The sequence below is a fragment of the Mytilus trossulus genome, chromosome 6, assembly GCF_036588685.1.
Source record: "Mytilus trossulus isolate FHL-02 chromosome 6, PNRI_Mtr1.1.1.hap1, whole genome shotgun sequence".
Taxonomy (NCBI): Eukaryota; Metazoa; Mollusca; class Bivalvia; order Mytilida; family Mytilidae; genus Mytilus; species Mytilus trossulus.
The window spans coordinates 25,130,276-25,150,241 of NC_086378.1; the positions used below are offsets into that span (position 1 = coordinate 25,130,276).

At 34.2% G+C, this 19,966-nt stretch overlaps 2 protein-coding genes across 2 annotated transcripts; both read right to left on the reverse strand.

Annotated features, from left to right (window-relative positions):
* Window positions 1-9,617: 9,617 nt before the first annotated feature.
* Window positions 9,618-10,997, reverse strand: LOC134722440 (uncharacterized). The gene has a single exon (XM_063586061.1). The coding sequence runs from the start codon at window positions 10,995-10,997 to the stop codon at window positions 9,618-9,620; it is 1,380 nt and encodes a 459-aa protein (XP_063442131.1).
* A 3,562-nt stretch (window positions 10,998-14,559) lies between these two features.
* Window positions 14,560-19,338, reverse strand: LOC134722441 (uncharacterized). The gene is made up of 2 exons (XM_063586062.1): window positions 16,446-19,338; window positions 14,560-15,734 (listed from the first exon to the last, which is right to left on the reverse strand). The coding sequence occupies exons 1-2, from the start codon at window positions 19,336-19,338 to the stop codon at window positions 14,560-14,562; spliced, it is 4,068 nt and encodes a 1,355-aa protein (XP_063442132.1).
* Between the last annotated feature and the right edge of the window lie 628 nt (window positions 19,339-19,966).

The following is a 19,966-nucleotide window of genomic DNA, read 5'->3' on the forward strand; positions in this document are numbered from 1 at the left end:
TTTTGTTTAAGGTATACAGTATAAATGGGGAACGAAAATATTAGATGTATGGCTTTATTTATTTGTTGATATTGTCTTTAAACTACCTGTCTGTAACTGCGAGTATTCTCAGATCTGTACCTATAGTGTCTTTATGTTTCTGTTGTTGTGGGGTAAAGGTTCCCGGCCACGTTTATTCTATTTTTGTTTGATGTATTATTTGTATCCATCTGATTGATGAGAAGTTTTCAATGCATGATTCTTTTATAAGTTTTTAGTTGTTTTGAACTAGCTGTCAGTAACTGCGAGCACTGTCACATAAATACTTACTGTCTTTTTGATGTTGGGATATATAGGTACCAAGCCACGTTCACTCTGTGTAGTATTTGTATCAATCTGATGAGTTTAGCCTTTTTAAGCTGATTTGTATAGTTCGTTCTTATGATGTACTGTTACACCACTGTCACAGATTAAGGAGGTTGTTGAGACCCCGCTAACATGTCGTTGTTCTTAAAATTCAATAGTCAGAGTTGAAGGGTAACTTTTTACTTAAGACTATGCAACTTTCATAATTTTCTTACAAGGAATGTAGGGGTATATTTTTCATGTGTGCGTTGTAATTTTGTGTCATGGATTTCTTTTCATTACGATACGAGATTACATAAGCGAAAAGTGAAACTGGTTACCAATATAGAATCATATTCAAAACAGTGTGGTCCTGGCCATTGATTGACGACCTAAATTATCCCATTGACTGGGACAGATTAGGAGAACGTGTGTCTGTAACGACCATTGCTCACTTCTTACTTATTATAGAATTTAAACTGTGGGGTCACCAAAGGTTCTTAACGCCTTTAATAATAAAATAATTCGAAAAATTATTCAGGAATAAACTTTATGTTTTGATTTATATTATTGATATAAATCAACACATCGTATTTTTCCGGATTCTTTTTTTTCGAATTGCTTTATTTAGGTGTTGAGAACCTTTGGTGACCCCAAAGATTCAGTGTCTTTAACAAGTACATAGTGAGCAGTGATTGTAACCGACAAACGTTCACCTAATCTGTCACAGTCAATGGGATAATTTAGGTCGCCAATCAATGGCCAGGACCACACTGTTTTGAATATGATTCTATAATTTAATCTAGATGAGAGTTGAGAGTTGTATCGTCTTAATGTGAAAGTAAGCTTTGATCTCCGACCGTTGATATTTAAAGAATTTCGCCCTTACCCTTTACTTACGAAATTAAAAAAAATGTCATTTATACGCTTGCTGTCGAGCGTACGAGACATTGTCGCCTACACATATGTATGTCGTTTTTACCGAAGCATATTATGATTTTCATGGTACCTATGTTTAAAGTAAAATGATTAAAAGGAAATGTGAGGTTTATGTTACTGTAACAGCAACCTAATGACAAAAATGCCAAGAGTGAGACATACATTGTTCAAATATGAATGCAAAGATGGTCATTACAGATTTTTTAAGTTAAATATCTTATATTTTTACCCTTATGATTTTATTATTAATGTAGAATTTCCTAACTCCAAATGCTTATTACCGGTAAGCGATTTTGAGACGATGTCAGATCTTAATTGCTGTTATGGTTTTGTGGAGATGATTTTTGAAAATTAATTGACAAATGTTCAAATATTTCAAATATCCATTAGTTGCTATGAAAGCCATGGTCAGGCGCGGATCCAGAGGGCGGTTCCGGGGGTTGGAACCGCCTCTTTTATTTGGACGATCAATGCATCTGAATGGGGACATGTAGTCGGAACCCCCCTTTGACCTGGGTTAGGACCCCCCTTTTTAAAGTTGTTGTAGTATCCGCCCCTGAATGGTAATTGTGGTAATCTTTACTTATGGTAATCACTTTAGCTGTCAGAGTCATCTATATGCACTTGCTAAATAATTCAATTTCAAACTTAAGGCTTAAATAATCAAACATTTTCTATTGCATAAAAGTTCTTTATGTGACTATTCATGATCCGTTTTAAATGAAGCTTTCGATGAAAGAACTGCAGTCTGATACAATTACGAAGCAGATACAATAGAAACACGCTGTGACTTTAGATACATTGTTTAATATCGCTTTTTAGCGGCATTTGGGCAATTCAATCTTTTCAGTAGTTCTAAAACTGTGAAGTTTGGTTTTATTTTTTGTTATTGTAAAAAAGTCGGATATATTAATAGATACATCTTGAAAGCATTTATGGATAAGCTTTTCTCTGCGTTACTTAAATTAGTTTAATGTAAAAACCAAGAAAAATCAAATCATGCTTTGGACTTGATACAATTGAAGTAATCCACAGTCAAATGAGAAAGGCCGTGCAGTACAGAAATATTTAAACTTTACGTACTAACATTTTAAAGCACGTATTCTAAAGCGCTTAAACTTTTGAATTATATGAATGTTAACTAGGTTAATTTGGAAACTGCGTTCTCTTGTCCGTACGTATACGAATGCAAATTTCTTATTTAAGTATTACTAGGTTTGTTTAAATATCTGACTTTTGATGATTAAAATGGAAGGTTTTCTTATTTACATTACAAAAAACTTAAATCACCAAACACAGATGCATTAATTTCATTGTAAGTGAAAAATTAAGATTTGCATACATCTATTGAATCCATAATTTGGAGGCAATGATGCGTACTAACATAATTGCATTATCATGTTATTTATAAAGTGCAAAACAAAAAAGAAATCAGGCGATATCATAAAAAACGCAACATTCAGAATAAAGGCTTCGAACGACATGGTCTCTATTGCACGATGGAGTGGATTTGTATATTGATAGTTCTAATTGTTGTAGGTAAGTAAAACAGTATTTATTACATAGTCTTTTTTCTGAAAAAGGATGTTTGCTAATTTTTTTCTTCAAAATAGCAAACTTAAAAAAACTGTTATAAATTGATAGTATATAAACGAAAGAACTAAAATACCAGCAAAAATGAAGGGGTTGTGCGCGTTTTTTCGAGATATAACTCATTGAAACTTTGGCGGGAAATAATTCTATCTAGACTTTTCATTTATTTATATGAGTTTGAATATCCATTTGTGTCTCTCGTCTGTTTCTCTCTCTATGTAATGTTATTAATGTTAGTTATCATAGAGAGCAACCTATTACATATACACAGACTGGTAATACATTGAAGGTTAAAGCTGAGAACAGTTTACCTAATCAATATAAATGTTCCTGGTTAAAGTTATTATTCCCAAAATTCTATTTTTATGGGTTAAATGAGAAATTTTAATTTTATCTACCTATCGGACTGGGATATTCCTATTCAAGATGGCAACCAGGTAGAATTTTACAAACACATTCTTTTGATGATTTAGAATTTTAAAGTACTTTCTCCCACAAAACATGATTGGTTTGATTGCTGTTTACATACAATGGCAACTATTTAATTAAGATCCACAAAAATTGACAAAGATTATTTATAACTATTTTTCAGATAAAGCAAACACGACCTTTAGGGGTAATGAAAGTATTATTTTTTTCGATTAAAAGACGACACATGTTTTTGAGGTAGCCCAGAAATTCAGGGTTTCAGACTGAAATAAAAAAAATGAGAAGATGTCATAATTTACTTTACTCGGTTAAGAATAAACTGTGATTCATAACAAAACAGGAACATGTCTGTTTTTAAAGGGGCGCAATTGGTACCTGTAGGAATACATTAAACCTTTCGAAAAAGTTTTTTTCAAAACATAAATAGATACTGTAAAGGAGAAAATTATCAGTTCCCATTATCTCACCTCACTTCTAGAGTAAATTTCTCTAGATATAAGAAGATAGTTTATGAGAGCCAATGAGACATTTCCCCATAGCAAATTTACCATTTTCATGACAGAAGAAAGATTTACGTTAGAGGAAATAAATTTGCACTCAGTTTTTTTTTAACTATTTAATTGTATAGTAAATGCGTGGTTTGTAAGATTGTCTGGATGTATAATGGAGTGAAAATTCCATTATTTCAACAGACTCCAAAAATAATTAATTTCTATTATTTGCATATCCTTTATTACAAAAAAGTAATACGTTACGCATATGCAGCTATAAAAGGTCCCGAAATGACAATGGTAAAGAATTCAAACGAGAAAACGAACGCCCTAATTTATGTACAAAAAAGGAACGAAAAACAAATATGCAACACATAAACAAACATCAACCGATGGATTACAGGCTCCTGATTTGGGACTGGCACATACATACAGAATGTGGCGGGGTTAAACATGTTAGTGGGATCCCATCCCTCCCCCTAACCCGGGAAAGTGGTATAACAGTACAACATAAGAACGACCTATAAAAATCAGTTTAAAAATGCTTAACTCATCAGATGGATAAAATACAAATACTACAAATATGAGTGAACGTGGCCGGGTACTTGTACATCCCAACAACAAAAAGACACTAACTGACACCTAGTTCAAAGCCACTAACACTTAATAAAAAAAAAGCATGCACCTAAGTCTAAATTATCAACCTGTACACAGTTGAAGCAACCAATTGATTAAGTGTAAAGACGTCATAAACAGTCGGGGGGGAAACATGACCTTGTGCAATGCCAAGATACAGATATCGACAGAAATTCATGTGCAGTTTACATAGAAGCGACATTTAAATGTTCAGAGCGCCAGGCTTAATATCAAATCTGATAGCGCTATGCTTGTTTACTTTTTTTCTACTTTATGTCTTTCTGTGAATCACACGAACCTCCACGTAGAAGAATTCAAATTTTCATTCATAAGAACTTCAGTGTGAAAATATTACATCAAAACAATTAATGTCATGTTCACAATTTTTAGATTGTACAGTTGCAACTGATCCATATATGGTATGGCCGCTAGGTGACCAACACAATGCCGATGAAATCGCAAGAAAATCGAACTCACTGAGTGACGCTAATAATTATAATTTAACATTTTCCGGATTTCATCCTGATCTACGGTATGCACCTATAGACTTGAAGTCTGGATATATAGATGTAACTATAAATGAAGTTGGAACATTCAGTGGATTTACGTTTTTCATTTATATGAATCCACGATCAGTTGTCGACAGGATGATATTTGACTACAAATCCTTAACTGAGAGTAACGGAATAAATGAAGTAATAGTACGACTGGCTGATAGTACAAGCGCATGCGTCAAGGTATATGCAAGCATTTCTGGATCGCAACATATTGAACAAAAGTGCGCCACTTTTGATCCACTTCCTGTTAATGCATGGGCAGGAGTTTGGATATCTTATAAAAGTGGAAAGGAATTGAGAATAAATCTTCTTGGAACAAATTTAGATATGATCACTTCTTTGGCTGACACCGATCTGATATTTCCCGGAACAATACGATTTGGAGGCTGTTTTTCCTGCGACAAGCAACCATGGGATGGCCTTTTAACCTGCGCACTATTCTACAACACAGATATCAGTACCTTAAACGAAGATGTATATAAATTCTGTAACGTTATTGAAGGTACGTTAATCAGTAATTTATAATGAAAATAAAAATAATAAAAAGTTTAAATAAAATAACAAGTTATTGATTGTACAATGGCAAAGCGCTTTTTTATGTTTAATCTTACATTTGTACATGATATCTTATTGTCATGAAACCATGCAAAAATCCTTAATTGATCTATGAATTGGTTGGGCCACAAAATTTAATTTCTTGTTCTATGGATTTTTCAACTTTAAAATTTGGGACGAGCGAGCGATTTAAGATTTTTATAATCATAATTTTTGAATGGGATACTCATGTTTTATGTTTGCAAGTTTAGCCGCTACTTGACAAACTATTATTTTTTATTTGTTTTCATGATTTTTTCCTAGAATCTTTTTATAGTAACTATTTTGACTGATTGACGGAATAACCAGATGCTATATTTTAACTAAATCATCTTAAGATAATTGTTGTTGAGTTAGGTTTTGATAAACCCATAAGTTTCAGAGACAGACGACGGACAAGAAAAGCTTACCATGGCCATTTAAGTAAATATATTATTTGAATCTAAGTAGATTGACACAAGAAATATAGAAGAACAAATGAGGTGGGTTTCGAATAAAATTAAAATTTAAAATTAAATTTGTAAAATCTAATATCATTATCGGTACCATTTTTTGAAAATTCAAAACTTATTAAAAAAATAAGAAAATAATAAACCAAAAAGAAAACAAATCATAGCTATAGGATGACAAGGAGTCTTTGTATTGATGATATAATTCTTAATTCATTTTTCATAACAGCATATTTAAAAAAGCATGATTTTATCATTTCCATACCATCAAAGTTAACAACAAATATTCTATTGAAATATATTGATAAAACCAGAGACATATATATAAGATCTAAATCAACAACAATAAAATTGAAAATGGAAATGGGAAATGTGTCAAAGAGACAACAACTCGACCATAGAAAAGACAACAGCAGAAGGTCACCAACAGGTCTTCAATGTAGCCCCGCACCCGGAGGCGTCCTTCAATTGGCCCCTTAACAAATATATACTAGTTCAGTGATAATGAACGCCATACTAAACTCCAAATAGTACACAAAAAACTAAAAGTAAAAATAAACAATGTCCAGTTCAGTGAAGTTTACGGTCTCTTTTAGACAAACATAAAACATTTAGAAATATGTATTATTTTCTTTTTTTCCAGATCAAACGAAATCCGAAACAACGCAAACATCTCCAATTATTCCAAATGACGTCACCAGTACGCCATTATCTCGAGCAGACGTTCCTAGTGACGGTTATACTCTTGTGTCTTTAGATTCGGCTATCGATCCTGTTATTACCGCAGATTTGTTTTTAAAAGAACGTAATATTATTCGCTGTGCATCACAATGTTCAAAATCTGCAGACTGTCTTTCGTTTTCATATTTTTTCCTAGAATGTAAAATATATAATAGCACTCACACTGGTAGTATCGTCGATGCAATCGGCACTAAAGTATTTCATCGGAAATTTCCATAGCAACAAGTGACAGTGAAAAAGTTTGTCTTTTCCGATTCCATGAATTCAAACAGGGATAGTTTTACAGTAAACTGCTCTTTTGTCTGGTATAGTTTGTAGTCTCGCGAGAACTTGTAGACGAGATTCTTTGTATTGTTCTTTGTCATGTATTTAAAATTGATAATTAATTACATTACATGTATGTTTCATTATAATACTTTTTTTTTATTTGCTAACAGCAATCTCGCGGGATTCTGGAATTAACATATCAAAATGACTTTGGTCAACGCATTTACATTTAAATGAATTTACAGAAAAAAACCCCATTTAATTCTTAATTGAAGTACAATGAGTTGGAGAAATTTGAAATATGTTTAATTTTAGGATCAATTTGTCATCTTTATTATAGAGAACATAATTACTATTATATCTTAAACATAAACTTCAAACGTCTTCCGTGAAGGTGCATATCTAAGGTTGCTCCTGGAAAACATGACATACACACTGAAATCGATACTATAAAACCCCGCTTATAACCCCTTACCGAATTCATTGATTTTGTACCGTCAATACCCTGTAGTTTTCGCCGCTGTCGGACTCAGTTCTTGAGAATACCAGTCGCCTAGTAGCAAAAAGTAAAATCACAAAAATACGGAACTTAGAGGAAAATCAATTCGGAAAGTCCATACTCATATGGCAAAATCAAATAACAAAACGCATCAAAAACGAATGGACAAGAACTGTCATATTACTGACTTGGTACAGGCATTTTCAAATGTAGAAAATGGTGATTAAACCTGGTTCCATTACGCTAACCTTCTCATGTCTTATTTTTCATGTAACATTTAAGTCAATTATTAGTGTAAAAAGTATAACAAAAATATCGGACTCCAAGGTGAACTATAAACGGAAAATCCATTAAAACTGTCAAAATCAAACGTGAGCTACCAACGGAAAATAAACTGTCATATTCCTGACTTGGTACAGGCATTTACCGCAAAAAAGTGGTGGGTTGAACTTGGTTCCAAATCTAGCTAAACCGCCCACTTCCATGAAAGATATTTATAGTTTCGTAATATTGACAAAATTGGATAAGCACTTCAAACAGACATAATATGTTAATGTAATAATAATTGGGATCTAGCAGCCAAAAAAGGTTGCAAATAAACTCATAGAAACCATAATTGAAATTTTGTATTTATGTCCGACACGCGTTTCGTCTACAAAAGACTCATCAGTATCGCCCGAATCAAAACAAGCTAAAAAGGTCAAATTAAGAACGTAGCTTTAGAGCATTGAGGACCAAAAACTCCTAAAACATTTGCCAAATACAGCTCATCTATTCCTTAAATAGAAAATTCTGAGGATTTAATTTTTTTCTTCTTTTTAGTACTTTTTAAAAGTTTATTAACCGAATACAATTTTGGCTCAACTTCTGATGTTTTATTTTCCCTTTCATCCGCAAGATCAAGTGATTCGCTCACAACATTTGATAAATGGCCAATCTCTTTTTTCATTGTCATTATCTGCTTCTGTTGATGGGTAGATCTCAATTTCAATGACTTCAGCTCTTTTGATTTTTTTTTGGTTATTTGACTGATGTCTCGTTAGTTCATATTAGAATACTTGTAGTCCACACGGATTTGAATTAAACATTATTTGATAGCTTTAAAATGAATTTTATCTGAAAAATCCTTTATTCTTTTTCTTCTTCAAGCAATATTGACAAAATTGGATAAGCACTTCAAACAGACATAATATGTTAATGTAATAATAATTGGGATCTAGCAGCCAAAAAAGGTTGCAAATAAACTCATTATAGAAACCATAATTGAAATTTTGTATTTATGTCCGACACGCGTTTCGTCTACAAAAGATTCATCAGTATCGCCCGAATCAAAACAAGCTAAATAGGTCAAATTAAGAACGTAGCTTTAGAGCATTGAGGACCAAAAACTCCTAAAACATTTGCCAAATACAGCTCATCTATTCCTTAAATAGAAAATTCTGAGGATTTATTTTTTTTCTTCTTTTTAGTACTTTTTAAAAGTTTATTAACCGAATACAATTTTGGCTCAACTTCTGATGTTTTATTTTCCCTTTCATCCGCAAGATCAAGTGATTCGCTCACAACATTTGATAAATGGCCAATCTCTTTTTTCATTGTGTTGATGGGTAGATCTCAATTTCAATGACTTCAGCTCGTTTGATTTTTTTTTGGTTATTTGACTGATAGTTAGTTCATATTAGAATACTTGTAGTCCACACGGATTTGAATTAAACATTATTTGATAGCTTTAAAATGAATTTTATCGGAAAAATCCTTTATTCTTTTTTTTCTTCAAGCAATATTGACAAAATTGGATAAGCATGTTGAATAATCTAAGTAAATCATGCGTTGTGTTTTCTATACGTTTAATCGTTGTGATAGCTAATGCGTATAATATAACGTCACACAGTATAGCGTTATGGTAACAACGTTACCATAACGTAATGTTAGTACTTCGCGTATTTTCCGACATTCTGGGGGCCGACAAAAGTGAAATTTTTATATGAAAATATTAAAAAATGTAAATTCACAATATAGATAAATAAATATTTAAAATTAATGTCCATCTCAAATAAAATAATCTACTTCCTTAACCTTAAATAAACACAATTAAAGTTTATTTCTTGGTCCATTCGTGGATGTTTCTCCTGGCACACACGGCGGCTTCACGAAACGGTAATCGTCTTTGTATGTTACTAGTTCCCGGTTGTTGAGTTTCACGTGTTTCCTTTGGGTGGATATTGTCACATATCTCTAAGGGATATAATTTGACGATCGGTCGTGAAAAGCGTCCGGATTTTGTTCTCACTTCGGCTGCTCTCGTAAGTCCATAATTTCCAGTTATTTTAAAAGAATCAACGACTCCAATTGTCCATTTGTTTCTTGGATACTTGTCTTCATGGATTTGAACAACATCTCCCACTTTAATTGTCTGGTCGTTATCTCCTGTTCGGGTGTGGTATTCACGTAGCGACGTAAGATATTCTGATTTCCATCGTGACCAAAATTGGTCAATTACGAAAGTTTGTAGTTCAGCACGTTTAGAAATGTCGCTTCTTTCTATGAAACTTGTATTTTCGTCGATGTCTTGTCGTGGATACGGTGTAGTTGTAATCCTTCTCCCATAAAGCAGGTGCGATGGTGTCAAAGGTTCCTGATCCTCGATGTCGGTGGACACATACGTTAAAGGCCGATCGTTCAACACGGCTTCAATTTCGGTGACTATTGTTTGTAAATCCTCCAATGTAATGTACGATCTTCCAAGAACTTTTCGTAAGCACATTTTTGTTAGTCCTTTTAAGCGCTCCCACCAACCACCATACCAGGGAGCTCGTTTTATTATGAATTTCCAAGTCGTTCCACAGACGGATAACGCATCATTTAAGGTTTCAGATTTGGTAAGCCTCTCTAAAGTCTCGGATGCGGCCATGTATGTTGACGCATTGTCAGATATCATCACTCTCGGCAAAGACTTGCGGCTCGTAAATCTTCTGAACGCTTGTAAAAAAGATCTTTCTTTAAGATCTGTGACGACCTCTAAATGCACTGCGCGCGTTGACGCACATGTAAATAAGCATATGAATACTTTGCTCCCTTGTCCGTTATTGTCTTTAACATATAACGCTCCAGTAAAATCAACACCTGTGACGGTAAACGGTGGTGCTTCCATTAATCTTGTCTTTGGTAGAGGTGGAGGATCTGGCGCACTGTACGGTTTTCCGGTTACTTTACGACAAGTGACGCATTTACGAAGAACTTTTTTCACTTGTTGACGTATTTTAGGTATCCAATAATTTTGGCGAATCTCGGTGACTGTGGCTAATACTCCTGAATGTTTTAAATTCTTATGAACTTCCGATATAAGCAATTCAGTGAAATGATAATTATTTGGTAATAAACACGGAAATCTTGAATTTTCACTAATTGGAGCATTATGAATTCTCCCGCGGCAACGAATAATTTCTTTCTCGTCTATATATAGTCTAGTCTCGATCATCCAGCCGCTTTATTTTTCAAAGTATAGCGTCTGGATGACAAGTGATATAAAAATGGTAATTTATGACATTCGGAATAGTATCGGATTTTTTAGCTTGTATTTGAAGATAATGTCCAAGACGAATAACCAAGAAGTTGGTTATTGACTTCGGAAGAAATTATATTACGATAATACTATTGAAAAGCCCGAGTGTACCGATTGTTGTTTAAAGCTATTTATATTTTTCTGTGACGACATACAAATCGTGGAAAACACCAGACAGCATGGCTTCCATCACCCCAAAGGAAAATAACAGCACATCAAATTTTGGTAAGATATAAACATGATATAACAACACAAACTGTTACATAAGTTTTAATACAACCTGAAACACCGAGTAGTTATATTCTTTCATGCATGTCCGTGCTACGCAAGCAAGATATAATAATATATATAATAAATGGCAATTTTTGTATTGACTGGGACCACTCGAACAGTCGTGTGTACGCTATAAATACATTTTGTGGTTGATTTGTATTATCTTTAACTTCATAAATACTTTATTGAAAGTGCTATGAAATATGAACTTCATCCAGGATAAGTTGTTGTATCTGTCTGCATTGTATAATGGAGTTCGCATTTTGATATGTGTAAAAAAAAAAGGGGGGAGGAATGATACGCAATGTTGTACACATTTAAAAGAGGGAACGCAATCCAAAAACATTAATAGCAGAAGAAAACCAAACAAAGTATATCGAGAAGATGCCAATTTGAACATACACCAAACGGTTTAAATGATTTGTGCTCGATTTTTTTTTAAACAAATGCATTTAGCTTGTACAAACATAGAAGAAGTGGGACACGTTGTTATAAAAAGTAATTTAAATATACTATTAGTAAACAAAGTCTGGACTGGTGAACTGGACAATACTTTTTTGCACTTTTAAAAGGCATTTTTTCCACACTAAAAAAAAAATCATAAAAGAATACATGCAATGTTGTCGGTGAATATATACCAATTAGCTTTCTAAACCTTAAAATAAAACCATGCCATGAGGAAAACACTGAAAATTCGATTTTATGCAAAACAATAGATCCAGCATCAATGAAAGGAGGTCTCAATGAGGCAACAACCGGTGACTGATCCCAGTGATATACATTACCAAAAGTAGACATCAACATAATTAAGAGGACATACTGTTGACTTAAACAAAAACTGAGAATAAAAGTACTAAAAGGTCAACATTATACAAATAAGAAGATGTGGTATGAATACCAATGAAACAGTTATCCACCCCAAGTTCAAACAAGGTGGATGTGAGCACTTATAGGCAACGATATGGCCTTCAATAACGATAAAAGTTCATGCATGATTTTGATAGAGAATACAAACAGGGAATGTGTCAAAGAGACATCAACCCAACAAAAGAACAGGAAACAACCCAATGCCACCAATGGGTTGTGTCATCAACACAGCGAGATAATCTTGCATGCCGTAGCGGGATTCAGCTTGCACCAAGACATTTTAAAATGTATATTTATGTATGATGTTTTTTCCAAACATTTTGTTTTTCATATATGCTATGCTGGTGACCAAAAATTAATATGATTTTAACATTTACTTTCTTTTGTAGACAAACCAATGAAGATTTCTGGACACAGCCTATTATGTGTAAAATGTGAAGAATTAAAAAAAAATCAATAATACTTGAATTTTCATTGTATCATAAACAGCTCCAATTTTATAAGAAAAAAAGATTCAAAGATTTGTTTTGAATTACTGAAGCTGTCAGCAATCATTATAATCACAGTATAAACATTATTCTGACAGCACCATAAAGCGAAAAAAGGTACACAGACATTCATTAAGTAAATAAAACAAAAATCAAGAATCACATTGTTGTCAGATATGTCAGAGAAATTAAACAAATCAAAAATCATATAAGAAATTTAACAGTTTTCACGTTTGAATTGTATCTCATTTACATGTCTGGCCCTTCTCAGTTATTTATATGGTATGGAGTTTTCTTAATATTGAAGGCCCAGCAGTGATTATATTTGCGAACATCAATGTCATTTGAACTTTGCTAGGTTGTTGCCTCATCAGCAATCATACCAATCTACTTTTTTTATATAAAGGTTCACATGTACAGGAGAATTTTTGTGAAGCTGCCTTTTAATACATGATGGATATTGGAATCAAATTCGTATTACGTGTGAACTCAGCATAATAGTTTGTAGTAGGAGAATACACTTTCAGTTAATTTTTTTTATAAGTTATGCAGTATGGGACAAATCCCATTCCATCTTTTCCATGTGATTGATTCAAACATGTATTCAAAGAGTAATAAATTGGGTTTCATGAATGACTGGTTAACTTATGTATTAAAATTTTCTTCATGGACACGGAGACTGACAAAGTGGTATTGTGTGAAGATTGGTCCCTAAATGTTTTCTTCCCAAAAGGATTAGGCGATATAGATTATTGTGAAACATTCAGACTATTCTGTCGTTTGCAATTTTAAGATCAGTTAACTTTGTAAATAAAAAGTTGGATCATTGTATGATCTTACTGATCTGCCAGTAATAAGTTGTTATGGAGGATTTTCTACATTGAAATCTTAGTATTTGTAGGAGTTGTTTTTCTTTCCAAAAACGTAACTTGATGTGTGCTTTTCGAGTAAGGTAAGTGCATCAGATATCTGAAAGATTATATAAAAAGGAAAGCATAAATTATAACAAGGATTTACTGAAATAAGAATAACGAGACAAAACTAAGAAAAAAGGGGGAAAATAAAGAATACAGACTAATGTGGATACAATATAGATTAATATACCGACTGTTGGTTGCTTATAACGTCAAGTGGAAAATATTTCATAGAATAGAGAGTGTATGCTATAATACAAAAATAGAGAAAAATGACATTTTATCGAGCATTATTAATATAGTATGAAGATAAGAGAACATTAAACGTGGTGTGTTATAATATACAAAAAGATTGATTTTGGGTTGCTTGGTTATCGTCTTGTGGTAAATATTGGTATTAAATGTTCAGGACTGAAAAAATGACAATAAATATAAAGATGAGGTTCTAGGATTATAGTTCGGGATACATGTCGGAGAAAATATAACTCACCAGAAAATTAGGGTATATTGTATGGCTTTATGTACAACGGTCCACCTTTACGGATCCCTGGGCTCTCTTAGCGCGATACCCTCTATACACAAACAGTGGCTGATCCAGACCTTGTTATAATGAGGGCACTCTACAGTCATGCTACATTGTTTCTTTATATAATCAACCAAATTTTTCCCACGAAAAAAAATTCTGTCTTAATTCTTAATTATTTTTTTTACATGTGTCACAAAATTCAAGAAAAAAGACCACCGCTATTAATTACATTTTTTTTATCGTTCTTTTAAATATGCCCATCTGCAAGTTGGGCAAAATATGGTCAACTACAAAATGTCAGCTTTAATAATCACATAACTTTTATACATGTAACGTTACACTGTTTACTGTTTGTATTAATTGTTTTTAAATAGAATGGGGATACCGGAAGTGCTATGTATAGATATGTTCTATATATAATTATTTGTTACGCCCCCTATAAATATCTGACCAGTCCGGTTAATCACCCCAGACGCTATATATATATGCGTCTGGGTTATCGAGACTATATATAGTCGTAATTGTCGAATTAAAGTATTGGGTGTGTTCGATTGCGACTTCAAAGTCCTGATTTCTTTATCAAATGAAATCCTCTGAGCACTTATTATCCATTTTTCTGTTGCAGCTTGTAGTTCCTCGCATGTGATGAATTTGCTCTGTATTCTCTGTGAGCGTGATTTGCAGCAATTCGCTATGAATCGGTAAATCCACGAACTAACACGTAGTATCTTTGTTAATGTACTGTATCTCATAATATCCAGTATGCAATGAATGCCATGTGTATTATTCCCTTCAATTGTATTTGTAACGTTTTCCTCTTGATCTATATTCGTTAAAAAAATGCATGTGTTAGGTGTCCACTGCGGCCAAGATTTTGAACAATTGATCCATTCAGGTCCATTAAACCACAGTTTAGCATCTGCTAGTTGTGAAGCGCTGATCCCTCTTGTCAATAGGTCTGCAGGGTTGTCATTCGTTGGACAATATTTCCACTCTGAATCCTGTGTTAAAGATTTAATTTCTGTAATTCTGTTGTGAAGGAATTTTTTCAAATGTTTAGTCGTTGTTAACCAGTGTAAAACTATTTGACTGTCCGACCAATACGTGACTTTGTTTATTGATAAAGCTGATTTTACGTGTGTTGCAATTCTAGCTCCTATCACAGCGGCCATTAGTTCTAATTGTGGTAATGTCAACGTCTTTATAGGTGCAACACGGCTCTTAGCAAATACTAATGTTGACTGCTGTCCATTTGTAATATAAACAGCTGATCCGTAGGCTTTTTGGCTGGCATCAACGAAAACATGTAACTGTTTTGGTTCATCTGTACTCTTAGCTAAAATCTGTCTCGGTAACTCTGTGTTTGTTGAAAATTCTAAGTCTTTAGCTAATTCCATCCACTGTTGTTGTACGTTTAACGGTAGTGGTTCAACCCACTCAAGTTTGTATTTCCAGAGGTCTTGCATTAAGATTTTGGCCCTAACGGACACTGGCGAAAGTAATCCCATAGGATCGTAGATTCGAGATGATTGACTCAGTATTTCACGTTTTGTTATGTTTGGTTCCTTAATATCTGTTACATTAACTTTATGAAAAGAAATTGTATCTTTTTCAGTGTTCCATATCATTCCTAGTATTTTTACCGTTATTAGATATAGGAAGATGTGGTGTGAGTGCCAATGAGACAACTCTCCATCCAAATAACAATTTAAAAATTAAACCATTATAGGTTAAAGTACGGCCTTCAACACGGAGCCTTGGCTCACACCGAACAACAAGCTATAAAGGGCCCCAAAATTACTAGTGTAAAACCATTCAAACGGGAAAACCAACGGTCTAATCTATATAAACAAAACGAGAAACGAGAAACACGTATATATTACATAAACAAACGACAACTACTGTACATCAGATTCCTGACTTAGGACAGGTGCAAACATTTGCAGCGGGATTAAACGTTTTAATGGGCCCAAACCTTCTCCCTTTTTCTGAAACAATAGCATAACATCACAACATATAAAAACATACGATAAAATATCAATTAGCAGACTTAACTCAATCAAAAAACGTATGATTACACAAAGAACGAATAAATTTGATCTGCGATATCTGAATACAAATGCACAGTTAATTAAATATTAGAGACAAACAGTCATGACCAAAAGGCTATCAAACAAATTCAAACACACTGAGAAATATTTAACCAATCAATGTTCACTTTAGAAAAAAACCCGGTTTTTTATAATCTTGTTCTTTTCGGCTAAATTTTCGTTTTTTGCAATTTCAGTTAAATCACTGCAGTTTGAGCTCCAAGATCGCAAATTGAATCCTCCCTTTGACATGACATTTCTCGCATCCTTGAAATATGCAATGGCTTCGTCATAAGTCTCAACGCTTGACAGAATATTGTCTACATATAAGTCCCTTTTCATCGTTTGTGTTATACTATTTTCATTTTCGTCCAAGTGCTTAAGTAGAGTGGCATTTAAAATAAATGGTGAGCATGTTGCGCCAAACAATATCGATTTAAACCTGTAAGTTGTAAGATTGCTTCGTGGGTCGTCGGGGTCAGCTAGCCAAAAGAAACGTGTAGCGTCACGATCCTTCTTCTCAAGTCCTATCTGTAAAAATGCCTTTTCAATATCTGTACTGATACCATATTTTCCGATTCTGAATCGCATTAATATTTTCGTCAAGTCATTTAGATTTGGTGGTGTTGACATTAAGCAATGATTTAAGCTGGCTAAATCTTGCTGTGGTTTACAACTACAGTCGTACACTATACGAATAGGGGTAGTCTCGGAATCTTTTTTAACAGGATGGTGAGGAATGTAGTGAATCATATGATTGTTGTTATCATCTTCCGTATCTGAAACCCTCTCTATAAATCCTCTCTTTTCTTGTTCATTGATTATTTCACTGTATTTTTGTAGCAAGTGCGGTTCCCGGTTTAGACGTCTAATTATATTCTCGGTCCTACCTTTAGCAATGGCCATATTTGAAGGCAAATCTGGGTGGTCAACTTTCCAAGGCAACTTTGCTGTGTATTTTCCATTCTCGTAATCAATAGCTGTATTCTGGTATGTCTGTAAATAGTTGGTGTTCTCCTTGTTTTCACATGTATTGATTCCTATTGACTCAAGTGTCCAAAACTTTTCAATCTCTGTGTCCTCCAATTGATGGGATGAAATGACGTTTAAAAGAACTGTAGATCTTGAATGCTGGCTGATATTTCCAATAGTTGGTCCTGATAACAGATATCCTATCTTTGACTGTACAGCGGTGGGTCCTTTTCCTCTTATGATTTTGTCCTCAATAATTTCCCAGTAATAATCCGCGCCTATTAGTAGATCGATCTCAAAACGCTCTCCACTGTGTACAGAATGTGCAAGTTTAAGTCCTCTCAAATGTGGTAAGCTCTTTGTAGTATGTGAAATACTGTTATGAATCGGGACGGCAATTTCCGGCACAATGAGTGTGTTTATACGCACATTTTCTCCCGTGTCGGTCTGTAATTGTATTGTTGCAGTTTCCAAGTTACGAACTTTCTGAGATAAATCTCCGAACGCAGACAGTTGAATGCTGACTTTCCCCGTTGTTTTAATTTCAAGTTTATCGGCTAATTTCTGAGTGATAAAGAAACGTTGCGCTCCTTCGTAAAATAAGATGTTACATTCTGTTTTTACGTCGTTATATATAACTGGTGCAGTTGCTGTTTTTAGGAGAATGTCGGGACTTACTTGTGATGCATGCAATACACTAGTTGTGTCTGATGTTTCAACCACGTTGATAGCTGTCTGCTGTATTTTCGGCTCCTGCTTCGTATCTGTAATGACCTCTTTCCCTTTACATATGCTTGTATGATGCATTCCATTACAATTTTTACACCGTTTTGTAGACTTACATGCGGCCACCCGGTGTGACCCTAAACAGTTAAAACATAGCTGTTTCTGTTTTACTATTTGATTTCTAGCGTTTGCGTCTGTTACTTCAGAGCACTCCGTTGGATAGTGCTGACCTGAACAAAAAATACATGTATGCGTATTTACCTTCTTCCGTGTGTCAGTTAATTTACCTTTATTGTGTGATCTTGGTTGTGTTCCTGTGAAAAATGCTGTGGTGTGTAATCTGTCCGGTTCCATGACTCCCTGTCCTGCCTCAAGTATTTCAACCTCTTTAGTTATTGATTTTCGTAGATTTTGCAACATCAAATTATCTCTCCCGTGTTCTCTTGCAATAGATTTTCTTACGTCAATCGGTAACTTGTCCAAAACTACAGGTACCAAAAGCGAACCATACATCTCTGACGTTTGACCAAGTGACTCTAATCCTCGTACGTATGATTCTAATCTGTCTCCGTAAGACCTTAAACTAAAAGCATCATTTGTCGGTGCGGGTAAATTCATGAGTGCTTTCATGTAAGCATGTATCAGTTTGCTAGGTTGTCCGAACCGATCTCTGAGAAGGTTGACTGCGGTTTCGTAGTTACCATTTGTCAAAGCGAATCCCTCTACTGTTTGCGCGGCGCTTCCCTCTAGCTGGGCTTTCAGATAATTAATCTTTTGAATTGGCGTTAAAGTGTCGTTGAAGTGTATGGATGACTCGAAACAATCCCAAAATGTCTGCCACTTGAGAATATCTCCATTAAAATAGGGTAAGTCTAACTTTGGAAGCCTATGGTAATTAGATTTTGAAGATCTCGGTTCTGACGGGACTTGAAACATGACATTCTCCGACGGACGGGTATGAACTGCAGGGGCGTGCATTGAATACTGCTGGTTGATAGAATCTATTGCACATGTGTTCATATCAACTCTAGCTTCGGGTGTGAAATTATATGCGTCTGGGTTAAGTCTGCTCGTTGAAGGACCAACAATATCATGCGAAATTATAGTACTTGTTTCAAAGGACTTAATAAATTTCCGAATTTGTCTAATTTTACAATCAAGTTCGTACATATACTCATCTGAGTCGGTGATTTCCTGCTCCAGATTTTCCTCCGATGTCTGTTCCAAAAGTCTGTTATTCAGGTCAATCAATGTTTTCTGTTTCTGCGTGACGGCATCATCAAGGGCTTTCACTTCGTCAACTTCTGTGTCTGTTTTTGACTTTAACTCGTCGAATTTCACAAGTAGCTTCGTGACGGCTCCTTTGTGTCCAGCACGAACTGACTTCAGCTTTGAATCCATATATATCCAAAGGTTACGGCACCATTAAATGTTGAATAATCTCAGTAAATCATGCGTTGTGTTTTCTATACGTTTAATCGTTGTGATAGCTAATGCGTATAATATAACGTCACACAGTATAGCGTTATGGTAACAACGTTACCATAACGTAATGTTAGTACTTCGCGTATTTTCCGACAAAGCACTTCAAACAGACATAATATGTTAATGTAATAATAATTGGGATCTAGCAGCCAAAAAAGGTTGCAAATAAACTCATTATAGAAACCATAATTGAAATTTTGTATTTATGTCCGACACGCGTTTCGTCTACAAAAGATTCATCAGTATCGCCCGAATCAAAACAAGCTAAAAAGGTCAAATTAAGAACGTAGCTTTAGAGCATTGAGGACCAAAAACTCCTAAAACATTTGCCAAATACAGCTCATCTATTCCTTAAATAGAAAATCTTGAGGATTTAATTTTTTTCTTCTTTTTAGTACTTTTTAAAAGTTTATTAACCGAATACAATTTTTGCTCAACTTCTGATGTTTTATTTTCCCTTTCATCCGCAAGATCAAGTGATTCGCTCACAACATTTGATAAATGGCCAATCTCTTTTTTCATTGTCATTAACTGCTTCTGTTGA

Bases quoted from the DNA above. Each gene is read 5' to 3' on its own strand.
- LOC134722440 (XM_063586061.1), bottom strand. From the start codon at position 10,997: ATGATCGAGACTAGACTATATATAGACGAGAAAGAAATTATTCGTTGC.
- LOC134722441 (XM_063586062.1), bottom strand. From the start codon at position 19,338: ATGGATTCAAAGCTGAAGTCAGTTCGTGCTGGACACAAAGGAGCCGTC. The intron at 15,735-16,445 runs GTGATTTAACTG...CTTTTCATAAAG, and splicing joins ATCTTGGAGCTCAAACTGCA to TTAATGTAACAGATATTAAG.